Source organism: Macaca fascicularis, chromosome 4, assembly GCF_037993035.2.
Source record: "Macaca fascicularis isolate 582-1 chromosome 4, T2T-MFA8v1.1".
Lineage (NCBI taxonomy): Eukaryota > Metazoa > Chordata > Mammalia > Primates > Cercopithecidae > Macaca > Macaca fascicularis.
Window position 1 is genome coordinate 22,951,584 of NC_088378.1, and position 25,562 is coordinate 22,977,145.

The 25,562-nt window shown below is 42.0% G+C and overlaps 1 protein-coding gene across 16 annotated transcripts in view; it reads right to left on the reverse strand.

Annotated features, from left to right (window-relative positions):
- Window positions 1-25,562, reverse strand: part of FAM184A (family with sequence similarity 184 member A) — a 128,762-nt gene that overhangs the window by 56,034 nt on the left and 47,166 nt on the right. For 12 of the 16 annotated variants that reach the window (XR_012433381.1, XR_010586213.1, XR_012433380.1 and 9 more), the window contains exons 2-4: window positions 6,121-6,975; window positions 4,985-5,120; window positions 1,705-1,886 (exon numbers count right to left, since the gene is read on the reverse strand). Coding sequence is in view for 13 of the 16 variants with exons in the window: in XM_074036948.1 (XP_073893049.1) it covers window positions 1,705-1,886; window positions 4,985-5,120; window positions 6,121-6,975 (1,173 nt within the window). In the remaining 3 variants the exon portion in view is untranslated. Of the gene's footprint in view, window positions 1-1,704; window positions 1,887-4,984; window positions 5,121-6,120; window positions 6,976-9,697; window positions 10,350-10,952; window positions 11,116-25,562 lie in introns of those variants that run through there. The other 4 variants (XM_065543263.1, XM_065543258.1, XM_074036950.1 and 1 more) reach the window with 4 other exon arrangements.

Here is a 25,562-nt window from a genome sequence, read left to right on the forward strand (position 1 = left end):
GGTATCAGGGAAGGCTTTTCAGAAGAGAAAGCGTCTGAGCTGGTGATGACATTTCTCATTTAACTCTTACAACAAGCCCAGAGGAGATTAATGATAAGAAAAAGTCAAGCCTAGGTCTGGTGTCAAAAGCCTACATTCATAACCATTTCTACTGTTGTGCAGCACTGGAAAGATGATAAGTAGCTAACCAGATGGCAAAGTTTAGGGAGACAGAAAGTCAGTGCAGCTAAGCAGTCTGGATAGAACACAGGACACAAGGCGATAAAATGGTGACAGACGGGGCTCAGAAGTAGGCAGGAATAAAATAATGAGAAGGGGTCTTTTACACTAAGAACTCTGAATTTTCTTCTGAAGGGACTGATAAGTCACTGAAGTTTAAGTAAATGATATACTTTTTAAAACAATCATCTTGGAAGCAGGCTGGTGAGCCAACTGAAATCAGAGATTGCTGCTAGACAGTTGTCCAGGCAAGCAATTAACACGTGCCTAAACTTCAGATCTATGAATGGGTATGAGCAGGGGAGGATGGAATAAAAATATGTTAAGGGAGTAGAACCAACAGGACTCTGTAACAGATAAAGGGGTTGAGAAAACAGTAATCAAGAATGACTTTCAGGTTTTTTATTTAGCAACTAGATAGACGGTGGTGCTACTGGTTGAAATAAGGAGTAAAAGAAACTTAGTACTTTTGAAAGAAGAAAGTTCTAGGCATGGTAACTTGATGTTTGTGAAAAACATAAATGGAGATATCTAGTGGAAAGGATATAAGGACTTAAATTCAGAGAAAATGTCTGGTCTGGACCTAAAGATTTAGAAGCTATCCCTGAATAAGTGACAGTTGATGTTACTGGAATGAATGAGTACATAGAATGAGATGAAAATACTGGAAAATCAATGGTAAGGGAACAGATGGAGGAGGGAAGTTCACAAAGAAGACTGTAAGGCCAAGGAGGTAGGAGAAAAATGTGAAAGAATGTGAAATAAGAGATGAGAGATTGTAAATCAGTGGTTAGTAGGTACCATGGTAAGATATGATCCACCAAGTCCACCAATCAGGATGTCACTGAGGGCTGAGGCAAAAGCAAATTCTGTGGACTGAAGGTCAGAGAGGACTGCACCAGGTTAAGGAATTAATGGAAGTAAGTAAAGAGCAAAGAGAATAGACATTTTCAAAATACTTAGACGTTGAGGGAAAGAAAAAGAAGAGGATGTCCAAAAACTCCCACTTGGTATTATGGGCATCTGAAAAACTGGAATATATATTCAGCAATTACTCTATAAATGATGTCTCACTTGTTAAACTAGAAATTCAGTATGTTGGTATACATTTTCAGAGCTTGAAGCCTGTCATATTTTCAGTTCTACAGAAATTTCCTATGTGTATATGCAGTAATATATTTCATTAATAGAAAACAAACATGATTAACTATAAGTATATACTCCACTGAAATAAGAGTTTATTCAATTTCTGGCTTGAAATAGGTTGAAATGTCTTAAGTTTTTATATTATATAGATTGTTATCCACATATTTTGAACATACACACAGTATAGGATAGTCTAGCTGTATACCCATTTCCTCAAAATTAGAACCAAAAATAACCACTAAAGTAGGAAATAGCAAGGAATACTCCAAATACTTCAAATCTGAAAAAGAGGAAAATTGAACTCTTTTGGGGGGGAATGGAGTGTCCATTACTTTTTACCTTCTCCAGTTCTAGAATCTGTTGCTTCTGCTCTTCATCCAGACTTTGGGTTTTGCTTTGCAAAAAAGCTCTTTCCTCTTCAAGTTGAGATAATCTCTCATTGGCTCTCGATTTTTCTGATTCTAAATCTTTAATCGTAACTTCTTGGGTCATTTGAGTTGCTTGAAGCATTCCAATATGACCTATCCCCCCCAAAAGAAAATCCCTTCAATTTAAAAATCAGTTGTACTATGAGATAAACAGTTTATATTTAATAACACAACTGTACTTTATACTTAAGTAAAATAAACGGTCTATATGTACAAATTTTCCTTTTGTTTCTTCACTACATAAAATGGAAATACGTATATGAAAATACTTATTAGCATATTAGAATAAATTAAAATGCCATTTTCACATGATTAATGTTGCTTCCTGCACCTCGCACCATTTTACTGCTTTTTTTTTTGAAGACTGCAAGCTAAACAGGTTGAAATAGGCGCCACTCCTCAGGGCTTCATAAAAAAGTCTCCTGGGAATAAAAGAAGGAGGGAGAGGATGCACTGACTGATACTGTGGGGTCAAATGAGTGATTTGTTCTTTTCTAATCTCTTTATTTTAAAGTTCTAACATAAAGAGGAAAAAATCTGTATGTAGGAAACAAAGATGGCAGATAGCAGTTTGGTTGAAACTGAATTTGTTTCAGGCAAGAGGCCAGATAAAGACCTAAAGTGGAGCCTGTAATCCCAGCTACTTGGGAGGCTGAGGTGGGAGGATTGTTTGAGCCCAGGAGTTCAAGGTTGCAGTGAACTATGACTGCACCTGTAACAGTCACTGCACTATGGCCTGCAACATGGCAAGACCTCGTCTCCAAATGAAAACAACCAACCAACCAAAAACTAAGGTGGTATAAGACACAGATAAAGACAGCAAGGTTATGAAAGAATCTTTTAAATGATAGCAATAAGCAGGGAACATGGAGAAAAATCAGGAGAGAGACAGAGAGATGAAGAGTGAGTGAAGAAAAAGGTCTCATAGAAAGGATAGTTTAAGGCAGAGGTCCTCAAAGTACCCGGGACCAGCATCACCTGCATCACCTGGGAACTCTGGTTAGAAATGTGACCCACCCCAGACCTACTGAATCAGAAACTCTGAGGGTGGGGCCCAGCATCTGTAGTTTCAGAAACCCTTCAGGTCATTCCAATGTGCACTAAAGGTTATTAAAAACAACCATTTTAGAGGAAGGAAAATCTGAGATTCACTGATAAGCCAATCAAAATCAAACGAGATCCTCAAAGAACCAGCTCAAACAGCCTTCCTGGGCACACTAAACACTTAGACAAAATACAACTTCAGAACTGACACAAGTCACCCACCTCCTCCAGTAATGGCTGTGAAACAGCATACCAGCCACTCAAGAAATACGCAAGTCAGCTTTAGTATATAAAAATGAACCTTAGTAACAAGCCCTAAGAAATGAACTGCTATAATTTACATATAGTTCAATTAATTTAAACACTTTAAAATGTATATTTTTTCAGTGAGGCCTCATCTTTAAAAAAGTTAGCCCGTGGCATACCTAGAGTCCCAGCTACTGGGGAGGCTAAGGCGAGAGGACTACTTAAGCCCAGGAGTTTGAGGCTGCAGTGAGCTATGATCATGCTACTGCACTCTAGCCTGAGCAACAAACAGAGCAAGATCCCATCTCTAAAAACTAAACAAATGCTGGCATGGTGGCTCACACCTGAAATCTCAGCACTTTGGGAGGCCAAGGTGGGAGGACTGCTAGAGCCCAGGAGTTTGAGACCACTCTAGGCAACATGGCAAGACCCCGTCTTTACAAAAAATTAAAAAATTAGCCAGCCAAGGTTGCGCATGTCTGTGGTCCCAGCTACTCAGGAAGCTGAAGTGGGAGGATCACTTGAGCCCAGGAGGTCCAGGCTACAGTGAGTTGTTTTCATGCCACTGCACTCCAGCCTAGGTGACAGAACAAGACTTTGTCTCAAAAAAATAAATAAAATAAATAAATATATATATACGTGTGTGTGTGTGTGTGTGTGTGTGTGTATATATATATATATTTTTTTTTTGGAACGGAGTCTCGCTCTGTCACGCAGGCTGGAGTGCGGTGGTGTGATCTCCGCTCACTGCAAACTCTGCTGCCTCCCAGGTTCACGCTATTCTCCTGCCTCAGCCTCCCGAGTAGCTGGGACTACAGGCGCCCACCACAACGCCCGGCTAATTTTTTTGTATTTTTAGTAGAGACGCGGTTTCACCATGTTAGCCAGGATGGTCTCAACCTCCTGATCTTGTGATCTGCCGGCCTCAGCCTCCCAAACTGCTGGGATTACAGGTGTGAGCCACCGCGTCCAGACAATAAAATGTATGTTTTTAAAGGACAACACCTCTTGAAAAGTGTGCTTCATTTTTCTTTCTTCTTTTTTTTTTTTTTTGTTATACTCTTGCTCTGTTGCTCAGGCTGAAGTACACTGGCACAATCTCGGCTCACTGCAACCTTTGCCACCAGGTTCAAGTTATTCTCATGCCTCAGCCTCCTAAGTAGCTGGAATTACAAGCATGCACCACCATGCCCAGCTAATTTTTGTTATTTTTAGTAGAGATGGGGTTTTGCCATGTTGGCCAGGCTGGTCTCCAACTTCTGGCCGCAAGTGATCTGCCCACCTTGGCCTCCCAAAGCACTGGGATTACAGGTGTAAGCCACCACGCCCAGCCTGTTTTTCTTTCAGTGACTAATTTATTGGTATTTTATCTGCTAACTCTCAAGTTTTCTATAAAAATATATTCCTAAAAATAAAAAAAAAGTTATTTGTGTATCTTATAAGTAATTACTAAGATATTGAGTCCTTTAACATATTTACAGTTTAAGTAGTTTTAAAATATTAGAAGAAAAAAAATTGCTACCTTAAATTAACATTTAAGTGTTGGGGCCGGACATGGTGGCTCATGCCTGTAATCCCAGCACTCTGGGAGGCCGAGGCGGGGGTACTGCCTGAGCTCAGGAGTTCGAGACCAGACTGGGCAACACAGCGAAACTCCATCTCTACTAAAAATACAAAAAAATTAGCCAGGCGTGGCAGCGTGTGCCTGTAGTCCCAGCTACTCAAGGCTGAGGCAGGAGACCTGCTTGAACCCAGGAGACAGAGGTTGCAGTGAGCCGAGATTACACCACTGCACTCCAGTCCAGGCAACAGAGCAAGACTCTGTCTCCAAAAAAAAAAAAAAAAAAAGTGTTGTGTTGGTTTTAGCTAAGCATTACATCAAAAACTGTGGTCAGACATACTAGCTTTGAGGACAAGATCTGAAGCTTGCTGTTGTAAACGTTCTCTGGCAGCTGCTAGCTCACTTTCCACTTCTTTGTGCTTGCTTAATAGGGCCATTTCTCCCTCCTTGGCATCATCAAGCTGTTTTTGAAGACCCTAAGAAAGATTAAATAGCCATTATTAAAATGCAGGAATAATACTAATTCATTTAAATTATAAGGGTCAGTTTTCTCCTATTAGAAGTCATACTAAAGTATATACCAATTTTTAAATCTGTAAGTATTGGTGACTTATAACTTGATATTTTCATAAGCCACATGACCCAATCAGAAAAGGCTATTCTACACTTTCTAATCCATTCTAATGTTGCACAGGTATTAAAAACATGGCTACGAAATTTTCTAAGCCAACAAAACAAAACTTGTGGACTTCCAGCATTTTTGCCCCCAGACTTGTGCAATACCCCTATTAAATTCAGGTTTAGAAAGTAACCTGAATTACTTTCTAATTGAGTTGAGGACATGCAACTTTGTGCAGAAGCCCAGCATGTCCAACGCATAGTGACCATGTCTAGAGAAGTCGAAGAGATTAGAAGGGAATTTGAAGAAAAACTGCGGAGCTTTGGATGGCTTCAAGTACAGTTTGAAAAATTTCTTGATCAGTGTCTAAATATCAGCTAGCAGACAAACCATTATTAGAGAAAGGAAAAGAAAAAAATGTATTTAAACTTTAAGCCCAATATTAAAATCCTTTTGTAAATAATTAGCAATATTTTCCCCCAGAAACAGTATTATCTCGTTAAGCTCACTCACCCAGGCTGGTTTCTAACACCTGGCCTGACGCGATCCTCCTGCCTGGACCCCCCAAAGTGCTGGGATTACAGGTGTGTACCACTGTGCCCAGTCAATAATTAACAAGGTTTTAAGCTTGTCTTTTTGGGCCCCTAACATCTGAAATTCTGAAATAACAACTACAGGGTAATATAAATTATCCTGTCATTGATTTTTCTCACAGAGAAAAAGCAGGAAAGTTAAAAAAAAAAAAAAAAAGTCTAAGTGGTGTGATTCTAAGTGGGTCAGACTGCTCTCTAGCCTACAAAATACATATATTTAAAAGAAAAAAAATCCATGTGTTGAATATAATATTCTTTACTTACCTGAACATTGTTCTCTGCTGTGGCAAGTGCCGTCTGAAGCTTTTGGCATTTGTCAAGAAGACTTCCAGCTTCATCCTGTACCATCTGTAACTCTGTCTTTAATTTTCCTATGGTTTTTCGTAAAATTGCTTCTTGTCCCTGAAATTCTTTTCTAAGATCAGCTTCCTTTTCTTTGCTGGCCTGGAGGCTTTCTGCTGTAAAAAGCTGTGACCTTTTCAAAGTGTCAAGCTCACGCTCATAAAAGGACTGAGCTTTATTCAACTTGCCTTCATAATCCTCAATTAGTTTCTTCTGTTCAAGTCTTAGCTCCTCAAGCGTTTTGTTTAAGGACTCCACCTCCATTCTGTGTAGTTCCTCTGCCTTCTCCTGCCCTTTATTTACTGAGGCACTGTGATCCTGCTGTGACTTCAATAGCTCTTGTATCTCCCGTCTGTGAGCAGTCCGCAGGTCTTCCAATGCCAATCGTTTGTCTTTTTCAAACTGTACCTGAAGCTGTCCAAAGCTCCGTAATTTTTCTTCAAATTTCCTTCTAATCTCTTCGACTTCTCTAGACATGGTCACTATGCGTTGCACATGCTGGGCTTCTGCACAAAGTTGCATGTCCTCAACTCTGTGCTTATAAGCTTCAAATTCTGTCAAAGCCTGCTGCTTCATTTTTATGTGATCTTCTAATGATGCTTCTAAAACTTGAATCTTTCTTCTAAGGTCTAGCTCCTCTGTTACTTTGCTTTTATACTGCAATATTTTTTCTCTTGTTTCTGCAAGAATTTGTTGAATTTCTTCTTCATGAGCATCTTTGAGGGCTTGAATTGCAGATTCATGCTCATCATTTTTAGTGTTTAAAGCATATATTACCTGCATGGTTTTGAATAAGAAGGGAGAAGAATTGTGAATCCATATTATTTTCTAACTTGAAGTTAATTCTTTCATTTGGATTGACATTTTTCTATGCAACACAATATTGGCCACGGCTAATGTTAAATACAGAAACTTGACGCAATTGTTTTTGTACTCAGAGAATTGATTTGCTTAGCAAATTTCTATCAGCACAATCTTAAGATTTGTATTTAAAGACTTTTTGGTTATAATTTTAAAGCATTCAATTTAAGACTGTTTTTTACTACAAATGAAACAGTGAGGAGGAAATGGACAAAGGAGGCAATTGGCCTAAAAGAAAGGAGTTCTCGTATGTCCCAATCTAGCTTACCAGGGACTGTGAAGGGGTGTTCAGGAGAAAAAGCCTCATAGTAAGACTCTGCCCTATGTTGGTGTCCTAGAGATATGAGAGGCTTCACATGAGAAGTCCTAGGCCCTAAGTCTTCCCAAAAGCCTTTTATCTTTGTAATGGCCTGTTTAAATATTTTAAATTTTAAAATTTCCTTTTCCAATTCCCCTACAGTTTGCTTTTAAAGTTGATCCTCTTCTCTCTTCAAGTTTCTAGTGATCTCTTTATAAAACCCAATTTGTACTTTTTCTCTTCATAATTCAAATGCCATAGTTTTTACTCATTGGCTAATTCTCTCTCTGCCTCCAAGCAACCCAATTCCTTAAGCCAGTGTTTTGAGTACAGGTCTTTATTTTCATTTTAGTTTCTAGGTTTTAATGATTTCACTGAGATGTCCCAACCTTAATTTCAAATGACAACATATTCCCTCTACAGTAACACTCTCCTTCCTTCCCTCTGTTCCTTGGATGCCCTCCATCATACCACTGTGGTCACACGGTGAAATATTCATGACTGTTATTTAAGGCTTAGAGATGTGTCCACTTTCTTTCCCCTGAAGCGAAAAGAAGTAAACACTATACAATCAAAAAATCAGCAGCTAAAAATCAGTGTCTGGAGATTTGCTCATTTTAATGTGATATTACTCTGACTTTAGAAATGAATTCCAGCACCAGACACCAAAAACTGCAGTTATGATGGAAAAGTGTTGCCATTTTTTGTAGAGAAATTATTCATGCAGCCTGAGGCAACTGTGGCGGACTGGCTGGCTCTCCAAATACCACAGTAACTCCAGATCCTACTTGCTAAAGATAGGCTGTCACTCTCTGGGACTGCAGTTGTGCTTGCAGAAGAAACAAGAAGGCTGCCTCACCACAGGGGCGTCGCTTTCTCCACACAGGGCTTTGTCTTCCAGATCCAGTGGCCCTGTCCATATACTCGCTTGCTCTGCCATCATACTGAAGGCAAAAACATTGAGAGATAGCAGGAACCCATCTGTCTCGCCATGCTATCCCTTTTTGCAAAGTCTACAGGAAAAAATGTGAACAGGAGTACCTATTCACATTCTGTTTTTTAAAAAACTCTAATTTCAAATTCCAAATTATGTCCCCAATAAGTTAACACAGATCCCAAGGAGGACTCCTTCATTTACACACTTACACGTAAAGGTAGCCTATGAGCCAAGAAAGCTTCCTATTCCCATCCTCTTGGGTTATATCCACCCACCAAGTCAAATGGTCATAAAAGACTGAAAGGATCTCTGATATAACAAGGGTACCAAAAATAAAATTCTAAGCCCCCCAACCGATTAAATGGACCCACCTCTTAGCCAAGTAGACCCCAAAGAAAACTGAAAAACTAGTTTAGGCCATGACTGAAAGGGAGGGGTCAGACATGTCTCATTATGGATTGGACATGCTGGGCTTTTCTGCACTCTACACTTCGGAGTTTAGACACAACTGACTGATGTTAACATTAAAACAGAGATCATAAGACTGACAAAACAGACTCTTCATAGCAATAAAATACCAAATTCCAAACAACATCATGTGATGCTATACGAAGAGTTACGTTAGAGTTTGGTATTTTATTGCAGGCCCTGAAGAAAATCAAAGTATTTTCCCCTAAAATTTTTTTGTTTGACATTCCATATTCTGAAATGGCCCTGTAAAGCTGCCTCCTGTAAACTAAATTTGCGTTCTGTAGGGAATCTCCTTCCCATACTAGGTCTTCTCCAGAGAGCATGACACCTTTTAAGGTCTGATAAGAGACATTTACCACCTATTCCCTCTGAGGCCTGTTACCTGGAGGTTTCATCTACATGACAAGAACCTTGGCTTCCACAACCCCCTTATCTAACTAAACTCAAGCATTTCTTTATGTTGAATTCAACTCTTTAGTCAGGGCTTACCTCTTTCAACAAATTGCCAATCAGGAAATCTTTGAATCCACCTATGACCTAAAATCTCTCTCACGCCCACCTAGAGATGTCCCGCTTTCCAGGCTGAACATTATATATACTGATTAATGTCTTTGCCTGTAACTTCTGTCTCCCTACAATGTATAAAACCAAGTTGTAACCTTGGGCATATGTTCTCAAGACTCCCTGAGGCTGTGTCACAGACCATGGTCCTTAAGGTTGGCAAAATAAACCACTAAATTGATTGAGACCTGTCTCACATACTTTTTGGTTTACATAAGAAATATATATTTGTTCTCTGCCCCCAGTTCCTGACTGTTAGGCAGGGACCCAGACCCGACATGGCGGCGCCACTCGGTGTAGCAGGCCCTTTGTTCGAGCAGGCCCTTTGTTTCGAGACTTCCCTCCCTCTTTGAACACACCCTCAGACTTACATACATCAGAGGTTCCAGCTGGGCAGTCACACTCCCCCATGACCTGCAGCTCACTTGCATTCCACAAGTTCGTAAACAGCAGTTTCAGTTGACAGTTTCCAAAGACCCCTTCCTCATGACCCTTACTCAACTCCTGCCCTAGTAGTTTCAAGACCCCCCAGGCTCTGTTTTCACAACCAGCTTCCCTACCTCTCAGGCTATAAGAAGCCCCTACCCTCCTCCCTTAGCGTGACTTCCTCAGCCCATGCCTTTGGACCAAGGAACCTCGCCTGCAAGCCCTAATAAAAGGCTATTCTCATTGCCATTTGCCTTGTGTCTTCGTTCCCAGTTTGGCTCCAGCCTCAGTTTACCCTTACATTTGGTGCCGAAACCCGGGAGGAGACCCGCCCCCCTCCCCGGACCCCTGCCAGGTCGGGCAGGCTCTCCTCTCCCCAAGCCAGGACCTCCTTTCCGAGCCGGGAGCCGTTTCACCAAATCCAAGACTCAATTCGATCACTGCTGGGTAAATTTCCCCCCGTCCTGAAGGCTCCCTCCGGGAGTCCCCGTCCAAAACACGTGACCATGTCAGGGGCTCTCTCCGGTTAGCTGTGACCTCGGCACCGGGGACTAGGAGACGTCCAACCTCCCGGGAAGCCACTGTACCCCGCACTCCGCGTGGCAGTGAGAGAACACTCCCATTGCCTCTGGACTGCCCGCCTTGAGACCATGGGAACTACCCAGTCCAAACCAAACTGAAAATCCCCTCTGAGGTGCCTCTTGGCTAATTTCCAGACTTTAAGTCTCAGCCAAGACCTAAAACAAAAGCGGCTCATTTTCTTCTGCACGGTGGCGTGACCACAGTATAAATTAGATAATCAGTCTCAGTAGCCTGCAGAAGGCACTCTGGACTTTAACATTCTCGCAGATCTGACCAACTTCTGTAAGAGACTAGGCAAATGGTCCGAGATACCCTACGTTCAGGCCTTCTAGGACTTGCGTTCTCGCCCAGACCTCTGTGCCCGATGTTCATTGGCCCAGGTCCTGCTTGCGAAATCTACTCCCTCAGCCAAGGAGAAGGACAACTCTTCCTCCTTCTCTGAGCCTCCTGATGCTCTTTCCCTGCCTCCTCTTCGGTCCTCCACTCAACCCCCTCCTTATCCTAACGCCTCATTGTCCCCATCCTTGTCGGCGCCACCCCTTCCCTCGACCCCTTCTGTGTCCCCACCAAACCTGACAGATCCTGCCTCTCCTACCTCCACCTCCTCCCCTTCCTCACCTGTCTCAGCCCATACTCGGTCCAGGACCGACCTCCTGTGTCCCTTACGAGAGGTGGCAGGTGCCAAAGGAGTAGTCCGGGTCCATGTGCTGTTTTCACTGGCAGACCTGTGAAGATTGAAGAGCGTGTAGGCTCTTTCTCGGCCAACCCCACTCAGTATTTCAAAAAGTTCAGATACCTGTGCCAGGCGTATGACCTCACCTGGCATGATCCCCATGTCGTTATGACCTCAACCCTGTCCCCTGAGGAACGGGAGCATATCCTAGTGGCAGCCAGGCAGCACGCTGACCAGGTTCATTTAACTGACCACGCCATGCCAGTCGGCACCGAGGCAGTGCCCTCAGCCGAGCCCAACTAGGACTAGCAGGTTGGTCGGGCAGGCCGCCGCCACCGAGATATGATGGTCCAGTGCCTTCTTGCTGGCATGCAGGCAGCCTCTAACAAATCAGTCAACTTTAACAAACTAAAAGGTGCAGATGAAAATCCAGCCATTTTTCTTAACCGGCTGACTGAGGCACTTATTCAGTACACCCACCTTGACCCTGCCTCCCCTGCAGGAGGAACCGTCTTGGCCTCATATTTCATTTCTCAGTCGGCCCCTGATATCCAAAAAAAAAATTTAAAAAGGCGGAAGACGGCCCTCAAACTCCCATCCAGGATTTAGTCAAACTGGCCTTCAAGGTCTACAACTCCAGGGAGGAAGCAGCTGAGGCCCAACGACAGGCCAGGCTAAAACAGAAGGTACAACTCCAAACCCAGGCCTTGGTAGCAGCCCTGAGGCTGGCCAGCTTCAGGAGCTCCCAGAAAGGAGGTACTACCCAAGCGCCACCTGGTGCCTGCTTCAAGTGCGGCAACGACGGCCACTGAGCCAAGCAGTGCCCCAACCCAAAGGAGCCTTCCTTTAGTGGCCCCAGCCACCCCTCCACTGTCACGGTCATGGGAATTGATGGCACTCCCTCCACCTACCGCCAGACTCCTCCTGTCTTGCCGCTTGGATGGCTCCCACTTCTCACACTCATTTCTTATCATTCCTTCATGCCCAGTCCCCTTGTTAGGACGAGATCTCCTCTCCAAGCTAGGGCCTCAGTTCATTTCTGGCTCAACCCCTCCCCACACCTTGCGTTCCTCTTCCCCCTCCTCTCACCTGACGAACCCCGCCAGGCTGACTTCCCACTCCCGTTTCCAGTCCCCATTAACCCTAAGGTGTAGGACGCCTCCACCCCAATCATTGCCCAGCACCACACTCCGGCCCGCATCCGGCTAAAAGACCCTTCCAAGTTCCCCTCTAGACCCCAGTTCCCTATCTCCCTTGAACACTGACAGGGACTAAAACCCATCATTACATGCCTGCTCCGGCAGCACATTCTAGTTCCCGCCAACTCACCATGCAATACTCCTATCCTGCCTGTACAGAAAAGCTCTGGGGCCTATCTGGGGTCTCGTCAATGAGGCAGTAGTCCCTACCTTTCCAGTTTTTCCTAATCCATATACACTCCTCTCACACGTTCCCCCTGACACCACCCATTTCACTGTCCTTGACCTGAAGGATGCCTTCTTTACCATCCCTCTACACCCAGACTGCCACTTTCTGTTTGCTTTTACATTGGAAGATCCAGATACTCATATTTCTTCCCAGCTGACTTGGACTGTTTTGCCTCAAAGTTCCGGGATAGCCCCCATTTTTTTGGACAGGCACTGGCACAGGATGTTGTCCTCTGTCCCCTGACCCACAGCACACTATTGCAGTATGTCGATGACTTATTACTATGTAGTCCTTCCTAGGAGTGCTCCCTTGCAGACACTGCTACACTTTTAAATTTTCTAGGCAACCGAGGTTACGGGGTTACCCCAGCTAAGGCTCAACTTTGCAGCCCTTCTGTCACCTACCTAGGTATACTCCTCACACCCACTACAAAAAGCCTCACAGCAGATAGAAAAAGCCTCATTGAAACTCTCCAGCCTCCTGAGGATGCAAAAGAGATCTTGTCCTTCCTAGGACTGGTGGGCACAGTGAGTCTTATCCCGTGGCCCAACTCAGATCTTTAAGGCCTACATCAAGGTTGTAAGCAGCCTCGTCAGCCTGGCCTCTGACATCAGACAACAGGAAGAAGCCATCTCAGCTCTAGCCCAGGCAGCAAGCCCCAGGACAGCAGCAACCCTTTCTCCTGGCTAAACCTTAGTCAGGGAAGGGACTCAAGTGGTACACATGGCCGAGGTACACAACATCTCTCATTGTTTCTTGTGTGCAGCCTTGAATAAGCTCCCACTGGTTGCAGTACCCTTACCTGGCCCTTTTAACTCCTCTAACCTAACCTCCTCCTTTCCCCTTCCTGACCGAACACTACATCAATGAGTCAGGACTAGTAGAAACCAATCTCCTCACTCTAGAAAAGATTCGGGAAAGACTCCACCAGAAAAACCTCAGATCAAGGCCCTCACTTAGGTGTGGCAGTCATCTGTGGCCGGTTAAGTCCTACCCTTCCTAAGCCCCTTACTAATCATTGGCTTCTTGCTACTCATAGCTCCCTGTGTCCTCCGCTTCATCCAGGACCGTGTGAAAGAAGTCTCCCAGGTCACTTTCAATCAGATGCTGCTCCACCCCTATACCCGAGTTCTGACCTCCAAAGAACCCCACGACGACCCATACCAGCAGGAAGCAGCCAGATGAACACGTTTTCTTATTAGAAAGAGGTCGGAATGTTAAGCAGGGACCCAGACCCGACATGGCAGCGCCACTCGGCGTAGCAGGCCCTTTGTTCGAGCAGGCCCTTTGTTTCGAGACTTCCCTCCCTCTTTGAACACACCCTCAGACTTATATACATCAGAGGTTCCAGCTGGGCAGTCACACTCCCCCATGACCTGCAGCTCACTTGCATTCCACAAGTTGACAGTTTCCAAAGACCCCTTCCTCATGACCCTTACTCAACTCCTGCCCTAGTAGTTTCAAGACCCCCCAGGCTCTGTTTGCACAACCAGCTTCCCTACCTCTCAGGCTATAAGAAGCCCCTAATACCCTCCTCCCTTAGCGCGACTTCCTCGGCCCACGCCTTTGGACCGAGGAACCTCGCCTGCAAGCCCTAATAAAAGGCTATTCTCACTGCCATTTGCCTTGTGTCTTCATTCCCAGTTCGGCTCCAGCCTTAGTTTACCCTTACACTGACATAGAGCTCCTAAGACTTTTGTAATTTCCTGTGCAATAGGATCATGGGACACCGCGAAATATAGCTGGGACCGCACCTCTCCTTTTAGGGACCTGCAAACCCCCAAACATGGAAATAAAGGAAAATCCCAAAGTTCCTTTAAGAAAAATTCCAGGAGGACGGTTCCAAGATAGCCGAATAGTAACAGCTGCAGTCTATAGCTCTGAGCGTGAGCGATGCAGAAGACGGGTGATTTCTGCATTTCCAACTGAGGTACCGGGTTCATCTCACTGGGGCTTGTCAGACAGTGGGTGCAGGACAGTGGGTGCAGGACAGTGGGTGCAGCCCACCGAGCAAGAGCCGAAGCAGGGCGGGCATCACCTCACCCGGGAAGTGCAAGGGGTCAGGGAATTCCCCTTTCTAGCCAAGGGAAGCTGTGACAGACGGCACCTGGAAAATTGGGTCACTCCCACCCTAATACTGCGCTTTTCCAATGGTCTTAGCAAACAGCACACCAGGAGGTTATATCCCATGCCTGGCACGGAGGGTCCCACGCCCACAGAGCCTCACTCATTGCTAGCACAGCAGTCTGAGATCAAACTGCAAGGCGGCAGGGAGGCTGAGGGAGGGGTGCCCACCATTGCTGAGGCTTGAGTAGGCAAAAAAAGCAGCTGAGAAGCTCGAACTGGGTGGAGCCCACCACAGCTCAAGGAGGCCTGCCTGCCTCTGTAGACTCCTCCTCTGGGAGCAGAGCATAGCCAAACAAAAGGCAGCAGAAACCTCTGCAGACGTAAATGTCCCTGTCTGATGGCTTTGAAGAAAGCAGTGGTTCTCCCAGCACGGAGTTTGAGATCTGAGAACAGACAGACTGCCTCCCCAAGTGGGTCCCTGACCCCCGAGCAGCCTAACTGGGAGGCACCCCTGAGTAGGGGCAGACTGATACCTCACAGGGCTCGTTACCCCTCTGAGATGAAGCTTCCAGAGGAACAATCAGGCAGGAATATTTGCTGTTCAGCAATATTCACTGTTCTGCAGCCTCTGCTGCTGATACCCAGCCAAACAGGGTCTGGAGTAGACCTCTAGCAAACTCCAACAGACCTGCAGTTGAGGGTCCTCAATGTTTGAAGGAAAGCTAACAAACAGAAAGGACATCCACACCAAAACCCCATCTGTACGTCACCATCATCAAAGACCAAAGGTAGATAAAACCACAAAGATGGGGAAAAGACAGAGCAGAAAAGCTGAAAATTCTAAAAATTAGAGCACCTCTCCCCCTCCAAAGGAAAGCACTCCTCGCCAGCAATGGAACAAAACTGGATGGAGAATGACTTTGACGAGTTGAGAGAAGAAGGCTTCAGACGATCAAACTTCTCCGAGCTAAAGGAGGAAGTTCGAACTCATTGCAAAGAAGCTAAAAACCTTGAAAAAAGATTAGACGAATGGCTAAATAGAATAACCAGTGTAGAGATGTCCTTAAATGACCTGATGGAGCTGAGAACCACGGCACGAGAACTACATGATGAATGCACAAGCTTCAGTAGCCAATCTGATCAACTGGAAGAAAGGGAATCAGTGACTGAAGAGCAAATGAATGAAATGGAGTGAGAAGAGAAGTTTCGAGAAAAAAGAGTAAAAAGAAATGAACAAAGCCTCCAAGAAATATGGGACTATGTGAAAAGAACAAATCTACGTCTGATTGGTGTACCTGAAAGTGATGGGGAGAATGGAACCAAGTTGGAAAACACTTTGCAGGATGCTATCCAGGAGAACTTCCCCAACCTAGTAAGGCAGGCCAACATTCAAATTCAAGAAATACAGAGAACGCCACAAAGATACTCCTCGAGAAGAGCAACTCCAAGACACATCAGATTCACCAAAGTGGAAATGAAGGAAAAAATGTTAAGGGCAGCCAGAGAGAAAGGTCAGGTTATCCACAAAGGGAAGCCCATCAGACTAACAGCAGATCTCTTGGCAGAAACTCTACAAGCCAGAAGAGAGTTGGGGCCAATATTCAACATTCTTAAAGAAAAGAATTTTAAACCCAGAATTTCATATCCAGCCAAACTAAGCTTCATAAGTGAAGGAGAAATAAAATCCTTTACAGACAAGCAAATGCTTAGAGATTTTGTCACCACCAGGCCTGCCCTACAAGAGCTCCTAAAGGAAGCACTAAACATGGAAAGGAACAACCAGTACCAGCCATTGCAAAAACATGTCAAAATGTAAAGACCATTGCTGTTAGGAAGAAACTGCATCAATTAACGAGCAAAATAACCAGCTAACATCACAATGACAGGATCAAATTCACACATAACAATAATAACCTTAAACATAAATAGGCTAAACGCTCCAATCAAAAGACACAGACTGGCAAATTGGATAAAGAGTCAACACCCATCAGTCTGCTGTATTCAGGAGACCCATCTCACATGCAGAGACATACCTAGGCTCAAAATAAAGGGATGGAGGAAGATCTACCAAGCAAATGGAGAACAAAAAAAAGCAGGGGTTGCAATCCTAGTCTCTGATAAAACAGACTTTAAACCATCAAAGATCAAAAGAGACAAAGAAGGCCATTACATAATGGTAAAGGGATCAATTCATCAAGAAGAGCTAACTATCCTAAATATATATGCACCCAACACAGGAGCACCCAGATTCATAAAGCAAGTCCTTAGAGACTTACAAAGAGACTTAGAATCTCACATAATAAGAGAGACTTTAACACCCTACTGTCAACATTAGACAGATTAACAAGACAGAAAGTTAACAAGGCTATCCAGGAATTGAACTCAGCTCTGCACCAAGCGGACCTAATAGACATGTACAGAACTCTCCACCCCAAATCAAAAGAATATACATTCTTCTCAGCACCACATTGCACTTATTTCAAAATTGACCACATAGTTAAGTAAAGCACTTCTCAGCAAATGTAAAAGAATAGAAATTATAACAAACTGTCCCTCAGACTACACTGCAATCGAACTAGAACTCAGGACTAAGAAACTCACTCAAAACCACTCAAATACATAGAAGTTGAACAACCTGCTCCTGAATGACTACTGGGTACATAATAAAATGAAGGCAGAAATAAAGATGTTCTTTGAAACCAAAGAGAACAAAGACACAACATACCAGAATCTCTGGGACACATTTAAAGCAGTGTGTAGAGGGAAATTTATAGCACTAAATGCCCACAAGAGAAAGCAGGAAAGATCTAAAATGGACACCCTAATATCACAATTAAAAGAATTAGAGAAGCAAGAGCAAATACATTCAAAAGCTAGTAGAAGGAAAGAAATAACTAAGATCAGAGCAGAACTGAAGGCAATACAGACCAAAAAACCCTTCAAAAAATCAATGAATCCAGAAGCTGGTTTTTTGAAAAGATCAACAAAACTGATAGACTGCTAGCAAGACTAATAAAAAAGAAAAGAATTTTTGCAATCTACTCATCTGACAAAGGGCTAATATCCAGAACCTAGAAAGAACTCAAGCAAATTTACGAGAAAAAAACAACCCCATCAAAAAGTGGGCAAAGGATATGAACAGACACTTCTTAAAAGAAGACATGCATACAGCCAACACATACATGAAAAAATGCTCGTCATCACTGGCCATCAGAGAAATGCAAATCAAAACCAAAATGAGATACCATCTCACACCAGTTAGAATGGCAATCATTAAAAAGTCAGGAAACAACAGGTGCTGGAGAGGATGTGGAGAAATAGGAATACTTTTACACTGTTGGTGGGATTGTAAACTGGTTCAACCATTGTGGAAAACAGTATGGCGATTCCTCAAGGATCTAGAACTAGAAATACCATATGACCCAGCCATCCCATTACTGGGTATATACCCAAAGGATTATAAATCATGCTGCTATAAAGACACATGCACACGTATGTTTACTGCGGCACTATTCACAACAGCAAAGACTTGGAATCAACCCAAATGTTCATCAGTGACAGACTGGATTAAGAAAATGTGGCACATATACACCATGGAATACTATGCAGCCATAAAAAAGGATGAGTTCGTGTCCTTTGTAGGGACATGGATGCAGCTGGAAACCATCATTCTCAGCAAACTATCACAAGAACAGAAAACCAAATTCCACATATTCTCACTCATAGGTGGGAACTGAACAATGAGATCACTTGGACTTTGGAAGGGGAACATCACACACCGGGGCCTATCATGGGGAGTGGGGAGGGAGGAGGGATGGCATTGTGAGTTATACCTGATGTAAATGACGAGTTGATGGGTGCTGACGAGTTGATGGGTGCAGCAAGCACACCAACATGGCACAAGTATACATATGTAACAAACCTGCACGTTGTGCACATGTACCATAGAACTGAAAGTATAATAAAAGAGAAAAAAATGAATAAAATAAAAATTTTAAAAAAAGAAGGAAAGAGAGAAGAATCAAACAGACACAATAAAAAATGATAAAGAGGATATCACCACTGATCCCACAGAAATACAAACTACCATCAGAGAATACTATAAACACCTCTATGCAAATAAACTAGAAAATCTAGAAGAAATGGATAAATTCCTGGACACATACATCCTCCCTAGACTCAACCAGGAAGAAGTTGAATCCCTGAATAGACCAATTAACAGGCTCTGAAATCGAGGCAATAATTAATAGCCTACCAACCAAAAAAAGTCCAGGACCAGACAGATTCACAGCTGAATTCTACCAGAGGTACAAGGAGGAGCTGGTACCATTCCTTCTGAAATTGTTCCAATCAACAGAAAAAGAGGGAATCCTCCCTAACTCATTTTATGAGGCCATTATCATCCTGATACCAAAGCCTGGCAGAGACACAACAAAAACAGAGAATTTTAGACCAATATCCCTGATGAACATCAATGCAAAAATCCTCAATAAAATACTGGCAAACCAAATCCAGCAGCACATCAAAAAGCTTATCTACCACGATCAAGTGGGCTTCATCCCTAGGATGCAAGGCTGGTTCAACATACGCAAATCAATAAACGTAATCCAGCATATAAACAGAACCAAAGACAAAAACCACACAATTATCTCAATAGATGCAGAAAAGGTGTTTGACAAAATTCAACGGCCTTTCATGCTAAAAACGCTCAATAAATTAGGTACTGATGGGACGTACCTCAAAATAGTAAGAGCTATTTATGACAAACCCACAGCCAATATCATACTGAATGGGCAAAAACTGGAAGCATTCCCTTTGAAAACCGGTATAAGACAGGGATGTCCTCTCTCACCACTCCTATTCAACATACTGTTGGAAGTTCTGGCCAGGGCAATCAGGCAGGAGAAAGAAATAAAGGGTATTCAATTAGGAAAAGATGAAGTTAAACTGTCCCTGTTTGCAGATGACATGATTGTATATTTAGAAAACCCTGTCATCTCAGCCCAAAATCTCCTTAAGCTGATAAGAAACTTCAGCAAAGTCTCAGGATACAAAATCAATGTGTAAAAAATCACAAGAATTCTTATATACCAATAACAGACAAACAGAGAGCCAAATCATGAGTGAACTCCCATTCACAATTGCTTCAAAGAGAATAAAATACCTAGGAATCCAACTTACAAGGGATGTGAAGGACCTCTTCAAGGAGAACTATAAAACACTGCTCAACAAAATAAAAGAGGACACAAACAAATGGAAGAACATTCCATGCTCATGGATAGGAAGAATCAACATTGTAAAAATGGCCATACTGCCCAAGGTAATTTGTAGATTAATGCCATCCCTATCAAGCTACCAATGACTTTCTTCACAGAATTGGAAAAAAACTACGTTAAAGTTCATATGGAACCAAAAAAGAGCCCACATCGCCAAGACAATCCTAAGCCAAAAGAACAAAGCTGGAGGCATCATGCTACCTGACTTCAAACTATACTGCAAGGCTACAGTAACCAAAACAGCATGGTACTGGTACCAAACACAGATGTAGACTAATGGAACAAAAAAGAGCCCTCAGAAATAATTCCACACATCTACAACTATCTGATCTTTGGCAAACGTGACAAAAACAAGAAACGGGGAAAGGAGTCCCTATTTAATAAAAGGTGCTGGGAAAACTGGCTAGCCATATGTAGAAAGCTGAAACTGAATCCCTTCCTTACACCTTATACAAAAATTAACTGAAGATGGATTAAAGACTTAAATGTTAGACCTAAAACCATATAAACCCTAGTAGAAAACCTAGGCAATACCATTCAGGACATAGGCATGGGCAAGGACTTCATGTCTAAAACACCAAAAGCAATGGCAACAAAAGCCAGAATTGACAAATGGGATCTAATTAAACTAAAGAGCTTCTGCACAGCAAAAGAAACTACCATCAGAGTGAACAGGCACCCTACAGAATGGGAGAAAATTTTTGCAATCTACTCATCTGACAAAGGGCTAATATCTAGAATCTACAAAGAACTCAAACAAACATACAAGAATAAAACAACCCCATTAAAAAGTGCGCAAAGGATATGAACAGACACTTCTCAAAAGAAGACATTTATGCAGTCAACAGACACATGAAAAAATGCTCATCATCACTGGCCATGAGAGAAATGCAAATCAAACCCACAAGATACCATCTCACACCAGTTAGAATGGAGATCATTAAAAAGTCAGGAAACAGCAGGTGTTGGAGAGGATGTGGAGAAATAGGAACACTTTTACACTGTTGGGGGAACTGTAAACTAGTTCAACCATTGTGGAAGACAGTGTGGCGATTCCTCAAGGATCTAGAACTACAAATACCATTTGACCCAGCCATCCCATTACTGGGTATATACCCAAAGGATTATAAATCATGCTGCTATAAAGACACATGCACATGTATGTTTATTGTAGCACTATTCACAATAGCAAAGACTTGGAAACAACCCAAATGTCCATCAATGATAGACTCAATTAAGAAAATGTGGCACATATACACCATGGAATACTATGCAGCCACAAAAAAGGATGAGTTCACGTCCTTTTTAGGGACATGGATGCAGCTGGAAACCATCATTCTCAGCAATCTATCACAAAGACAAAACGAAACACCACATGTTCTCACTCATAGATGAGAACTGAACAATGAGAACACTTGGACACAGAAAGGGGAACATCACACATCGGGGCCTGTCATGGGGTTGGGGGAGCAGGGAGGGATAGCATTAGGAGATATACCTAATGTAAATGACGAGTTAATGGGTATAGGGATAGCATGAGGAGATATACCTAATGTAAATGATGAATTAATGGGTGCAGCACACCAACGTGGCACATATATACATATGTAACAAACCTGCACGTTGTGCACATGTACCCTAGAACTTAAAGTATAATAAAATAAATAAATAAAAGTAATGGCAAAAACCGCAATTACTTTTGCACCAAGCTGTTCAAAAAAAAATAAAGAAAGAAAGAAAAGAAAAATTCTAGGCATGTAGCTAGTCCCAGAGGTAATTCAGCAACTTGTTAAATGAGAAGGTAATAGTATCCTAAGAACAATAGCCAAGGAAGTTAAAGCTCCAGAGATGTTTGCTTTTCCTATAGAAACTAAAGATAACATCCTAACATACATCCTTGAGTTCTTTTAGAGGCTTGAACCGCCACTGAATGGATCTGCTGGCATACAAACTCCAGATAAGAGGGAAATGAAGACTAAATTTTAGCTATTACCCCTTGTTTTATTAATAAGTTTCTCTCTGAGGAACTTAGAGAAAGTCATTCCCTCAAGGAAGTTAACATTTTTCTACTGAATCAAAATGTTTTAAATAAAGCTTCCCTTCCTTAATCAATTGCAAATCCGAAGAGTTCTGAATCTACCTACCACCTGTGAGTGCCGGCCACTTCAAATGTCCTGCCCTTTTAAGCTGAAGCCAATGTGTAACCTCCTTGTATTGACTTACGATTCAGCCTGTAGCTTCTGCTTTCTTGAAATTTACCCTTGCCTTTAAAAATCCTTGCCTGCAAGCCATCAGGGAGGCTGGATTTGAGCATTTAGCTGCCGGTCCCCCTGCTTAGCGCTCTGCAATAGGCAACTTTCTGTCACTGCAAAAACTTTGAGGTATGCTTTCACTGTGCCAGGTAAGCAGACTCCAGTTCAGGTCTATAACAGCAGAGCTCCTAAATCCCTTGGAATCTCTTGGGTGATACAAGCATCTTTTGTTCTAATGATGTGACTCCTGGTGGGCTCTTGGGATGACCTCAAGATGGGGGCTGGCTGCCAGAGGAACCCATCATGTGACTATACAGTTGGAACTTCCAGCCCCATACAGGGACCTCTAGGGAGGAGATAAGGTCTGAGGGCTGAGTTGATCACCAACAATCAATGATTTAATCAACCACGCCTACATAGTGAAGCCTTCATAAAAACACAAAAGGCAAGTTTCCAGATTTCTGAACACATGGAGGTGCTGGGAAGGTGGCATGCCTGGAAAAGGCACGGAAACTCCATATTCCTTCCCACAGACCCTGCCCTATCCATCTCTTCCATCTAACTAACTTCTTCTGTACCCTATAACTGGGGGTAAACGTGTTTTTCTGAGTTCTGAGAGCCATTCTAGCAAATTAATCCAACCCAAGGGAAGGTAGTGTGAACCCCCTATTTATGTAAGTTTGCAAGAAGAACTTGCAATTGGCATCTGAATGAGGGCAGTGTTGTGGGATTGAGCCTTTAACCTGTGGGATCTGACGCTATCTTCAGGCAGATAGTGTCAGAAATGAACTGAATTATAGTATACTCATTTGGTGTCCACTAGAGAACTGGTTGTTGGGGGAGAAAAGCCACACATATTTTGGTGACCAGAGGTGAGGTGTTATATGTTCTATCCAGTGTAAGGGTAGGAAAAACTGTTTTTTCCTATCTCAAATAGGGACACTAAGGAAAAACAAGCCAACCAGCCAGAGAGAAGCCCATTTGCTAGAGTGCCTAGAGCAAAGCTGGTATAGGCCACAGGCTTCAGGCCTTTCCAGGGCTGGTCAGTCCTAGCCACAAGGAAGGAAAAGAGAATTCAAAGAGGTAAAATCCAAAGAGGGAACTAAGTCACATCATTAGCATTCTGCTCCAGGAAATGATCTTGGAAAGAACCAGTCCCTGCTGGAATTCATATTTTGGGGATGAAACGAGGGAAGGAGGAAATATGTGAGTTTCCCCTTGTTGAAAATTTATTGAAATAATCTTCTCTTTTTTCTAATATTTAATTTCCCTCGAAGCTTTGATGAATCAGTTCCAGTCCTGCCTCCTTTAATGAGTCTCCATAAGAATCTATCTTTTCTTTATATCTAGAACCTCCAATGCCTTAACCTCACTCACTCCTGATTGTCAGTAAATATGTAATTAAATTTGGAGGAGTCTTGATAAGGTTGGATAGATGCATGAGGATATTAGAGAACCTAAAAAGAAGCTGAAGATATAAAAGCACTGTAGCAATCAAAAAGGTGAAATTTAAAAAGAAAAACGTACAAATTAAAGCATTAAGTTAGAATAGGATTTAAGTAAATAAAACTAATAAATAAAACAAATAATTTTAAAAATATTACAGTGAGGATCTTTTATTTCACTTGATATTCTAATGATATTCTAATGCAGGAGTCAGCAAACTACAACATATAAGTCAAATATGGCTGCTGCTTGTCTTTGTATTAATGAATAAAGTATGATTGGAGCACAGTTATGTCCACTTGTTTATGTATTGCCTATAGTTGCTTTCCTACTATGACAGCAAAGTTGAGTAGTTGTGGAAAATACATTATTACCAACTCCTGTTCTAATCTATATATAGACAAGCCATCTTATCAGCCAAAATTGGCAGCCACAAATACAAAATAATAAAAGATCTAAATTTGCACTAGCTTGGTTTACTCCCTATTAAACAGTACAGGGTTCTTTCCACTACCACTCATATACTGAGAAAACCAATTAAGTGATTCTGGAAGCATATTTTATAAAAGAACATATATTCATGCTGACCATATATTGGTATTTTCCAGGGAAAACAATGTTAAATAAGTTTCTAAAAACTTAAAAAAGAAATAACAAAATGAAGCCAAACATAATAACAAATTAAAGTGCTTTCATTAGTGATCACTTGAAATATATCACTACTAAATTATATTATTTTTAAGTAAGAGTGCTACATATGTATTTTCAAGTTGAGCTTAACTGGATATAGTATCCTCCAATTGTTCATTTTTCTATGTAATTATAAAGGTAACTATTTATTAGTATCTTTTTCTGAACACTATTTTTCAGATCAAGGTAATATAAAAATTCCCTGTATTCTTTGAACACACAGAAGATATAACAAAGGTTTGACACTAGACAAAATCACTTAATTTCTTCAAGCTTTGAGTTTCTCAAATATTAAATAAAGATCTTACTTAGTAGCACCATTGATATAAGATCAACCGATCACTGAAATTTCAAAAATTGATGTTATGTAACTATTTTTAAAAATATATGTAAGGCACTAAAACATGGTAAGACTTCCTTATTAGTTGCATTATTTATTTATGGAGACAGTGAGACTAATTTTAAAAGGAACTTTAGTAAATGACCACAATCACTCATAAAATTGGCTATTTTTTTCCAAATAGAAAAAAAATCTCTTAAAGTCTCTTTTCATAAAGTAAAAGACATTAAGAGACATTTGCAGTTTTTATGGAACTATGAACATTCATGGAATGGAATAGTACAGGAATCATTTCAGCAATTTCATAGTTCCATTTCATGCCAATAATGCATAACTTAACTACGTATTTCATGATGAATAAGCAACAGTGATTTTTACTTTTCCTATAAATCTTTTACTTTTAACTATGTATTTCATGATGAATAAGCAATAGTAATTTTTACTTTTCCTATGATAAATCTTTTACTTTTCCTATGATAAATCAGATAATCTTTTCCACAGGTAAAATGAGAACAATTCTAGATCCTAGGTTTAAAATGATACTCAGGTAAATAAGAAGTTTCTGAAATAGTCCTCATTTATACTTGCTCTGGACCAAATTGCCATCCTGAATATGAAGCCCTAACCCCCAATCTGATGGTATTTGGAGACGGGGCCTCTGGGAGGTAATTAGGTTTAGATGAGACCATCAAAGTGGAGCCCTCATTCTGGGATTGGTGCTATTACATGAAGAGACACCAGAGAGACTGCCTCTGCTCTCTGCAGTGTGACGGCACATCAAGAAGGTGGCCACCTGCAAGCCAGGAATAGAGCACTCACTGTGGAACTGAATTGGCTGGTACCAGGACTTCCCAGCTTCCAGACTGCAAGAAATATATTTCTATTGTTTAAGCCACTCAGTCTAGGGTATTACATTATGGCAGCTCAAGCTGAATAATGTCTTGGCAATATGTAAATATGTTCCCACTAAAATTAACTCATTAGTCATAAGGTAAATTCACTGAAAGAGTGATAAAGCACATTTGTAATAATGTACACTCACTAAAGTGGTATGTA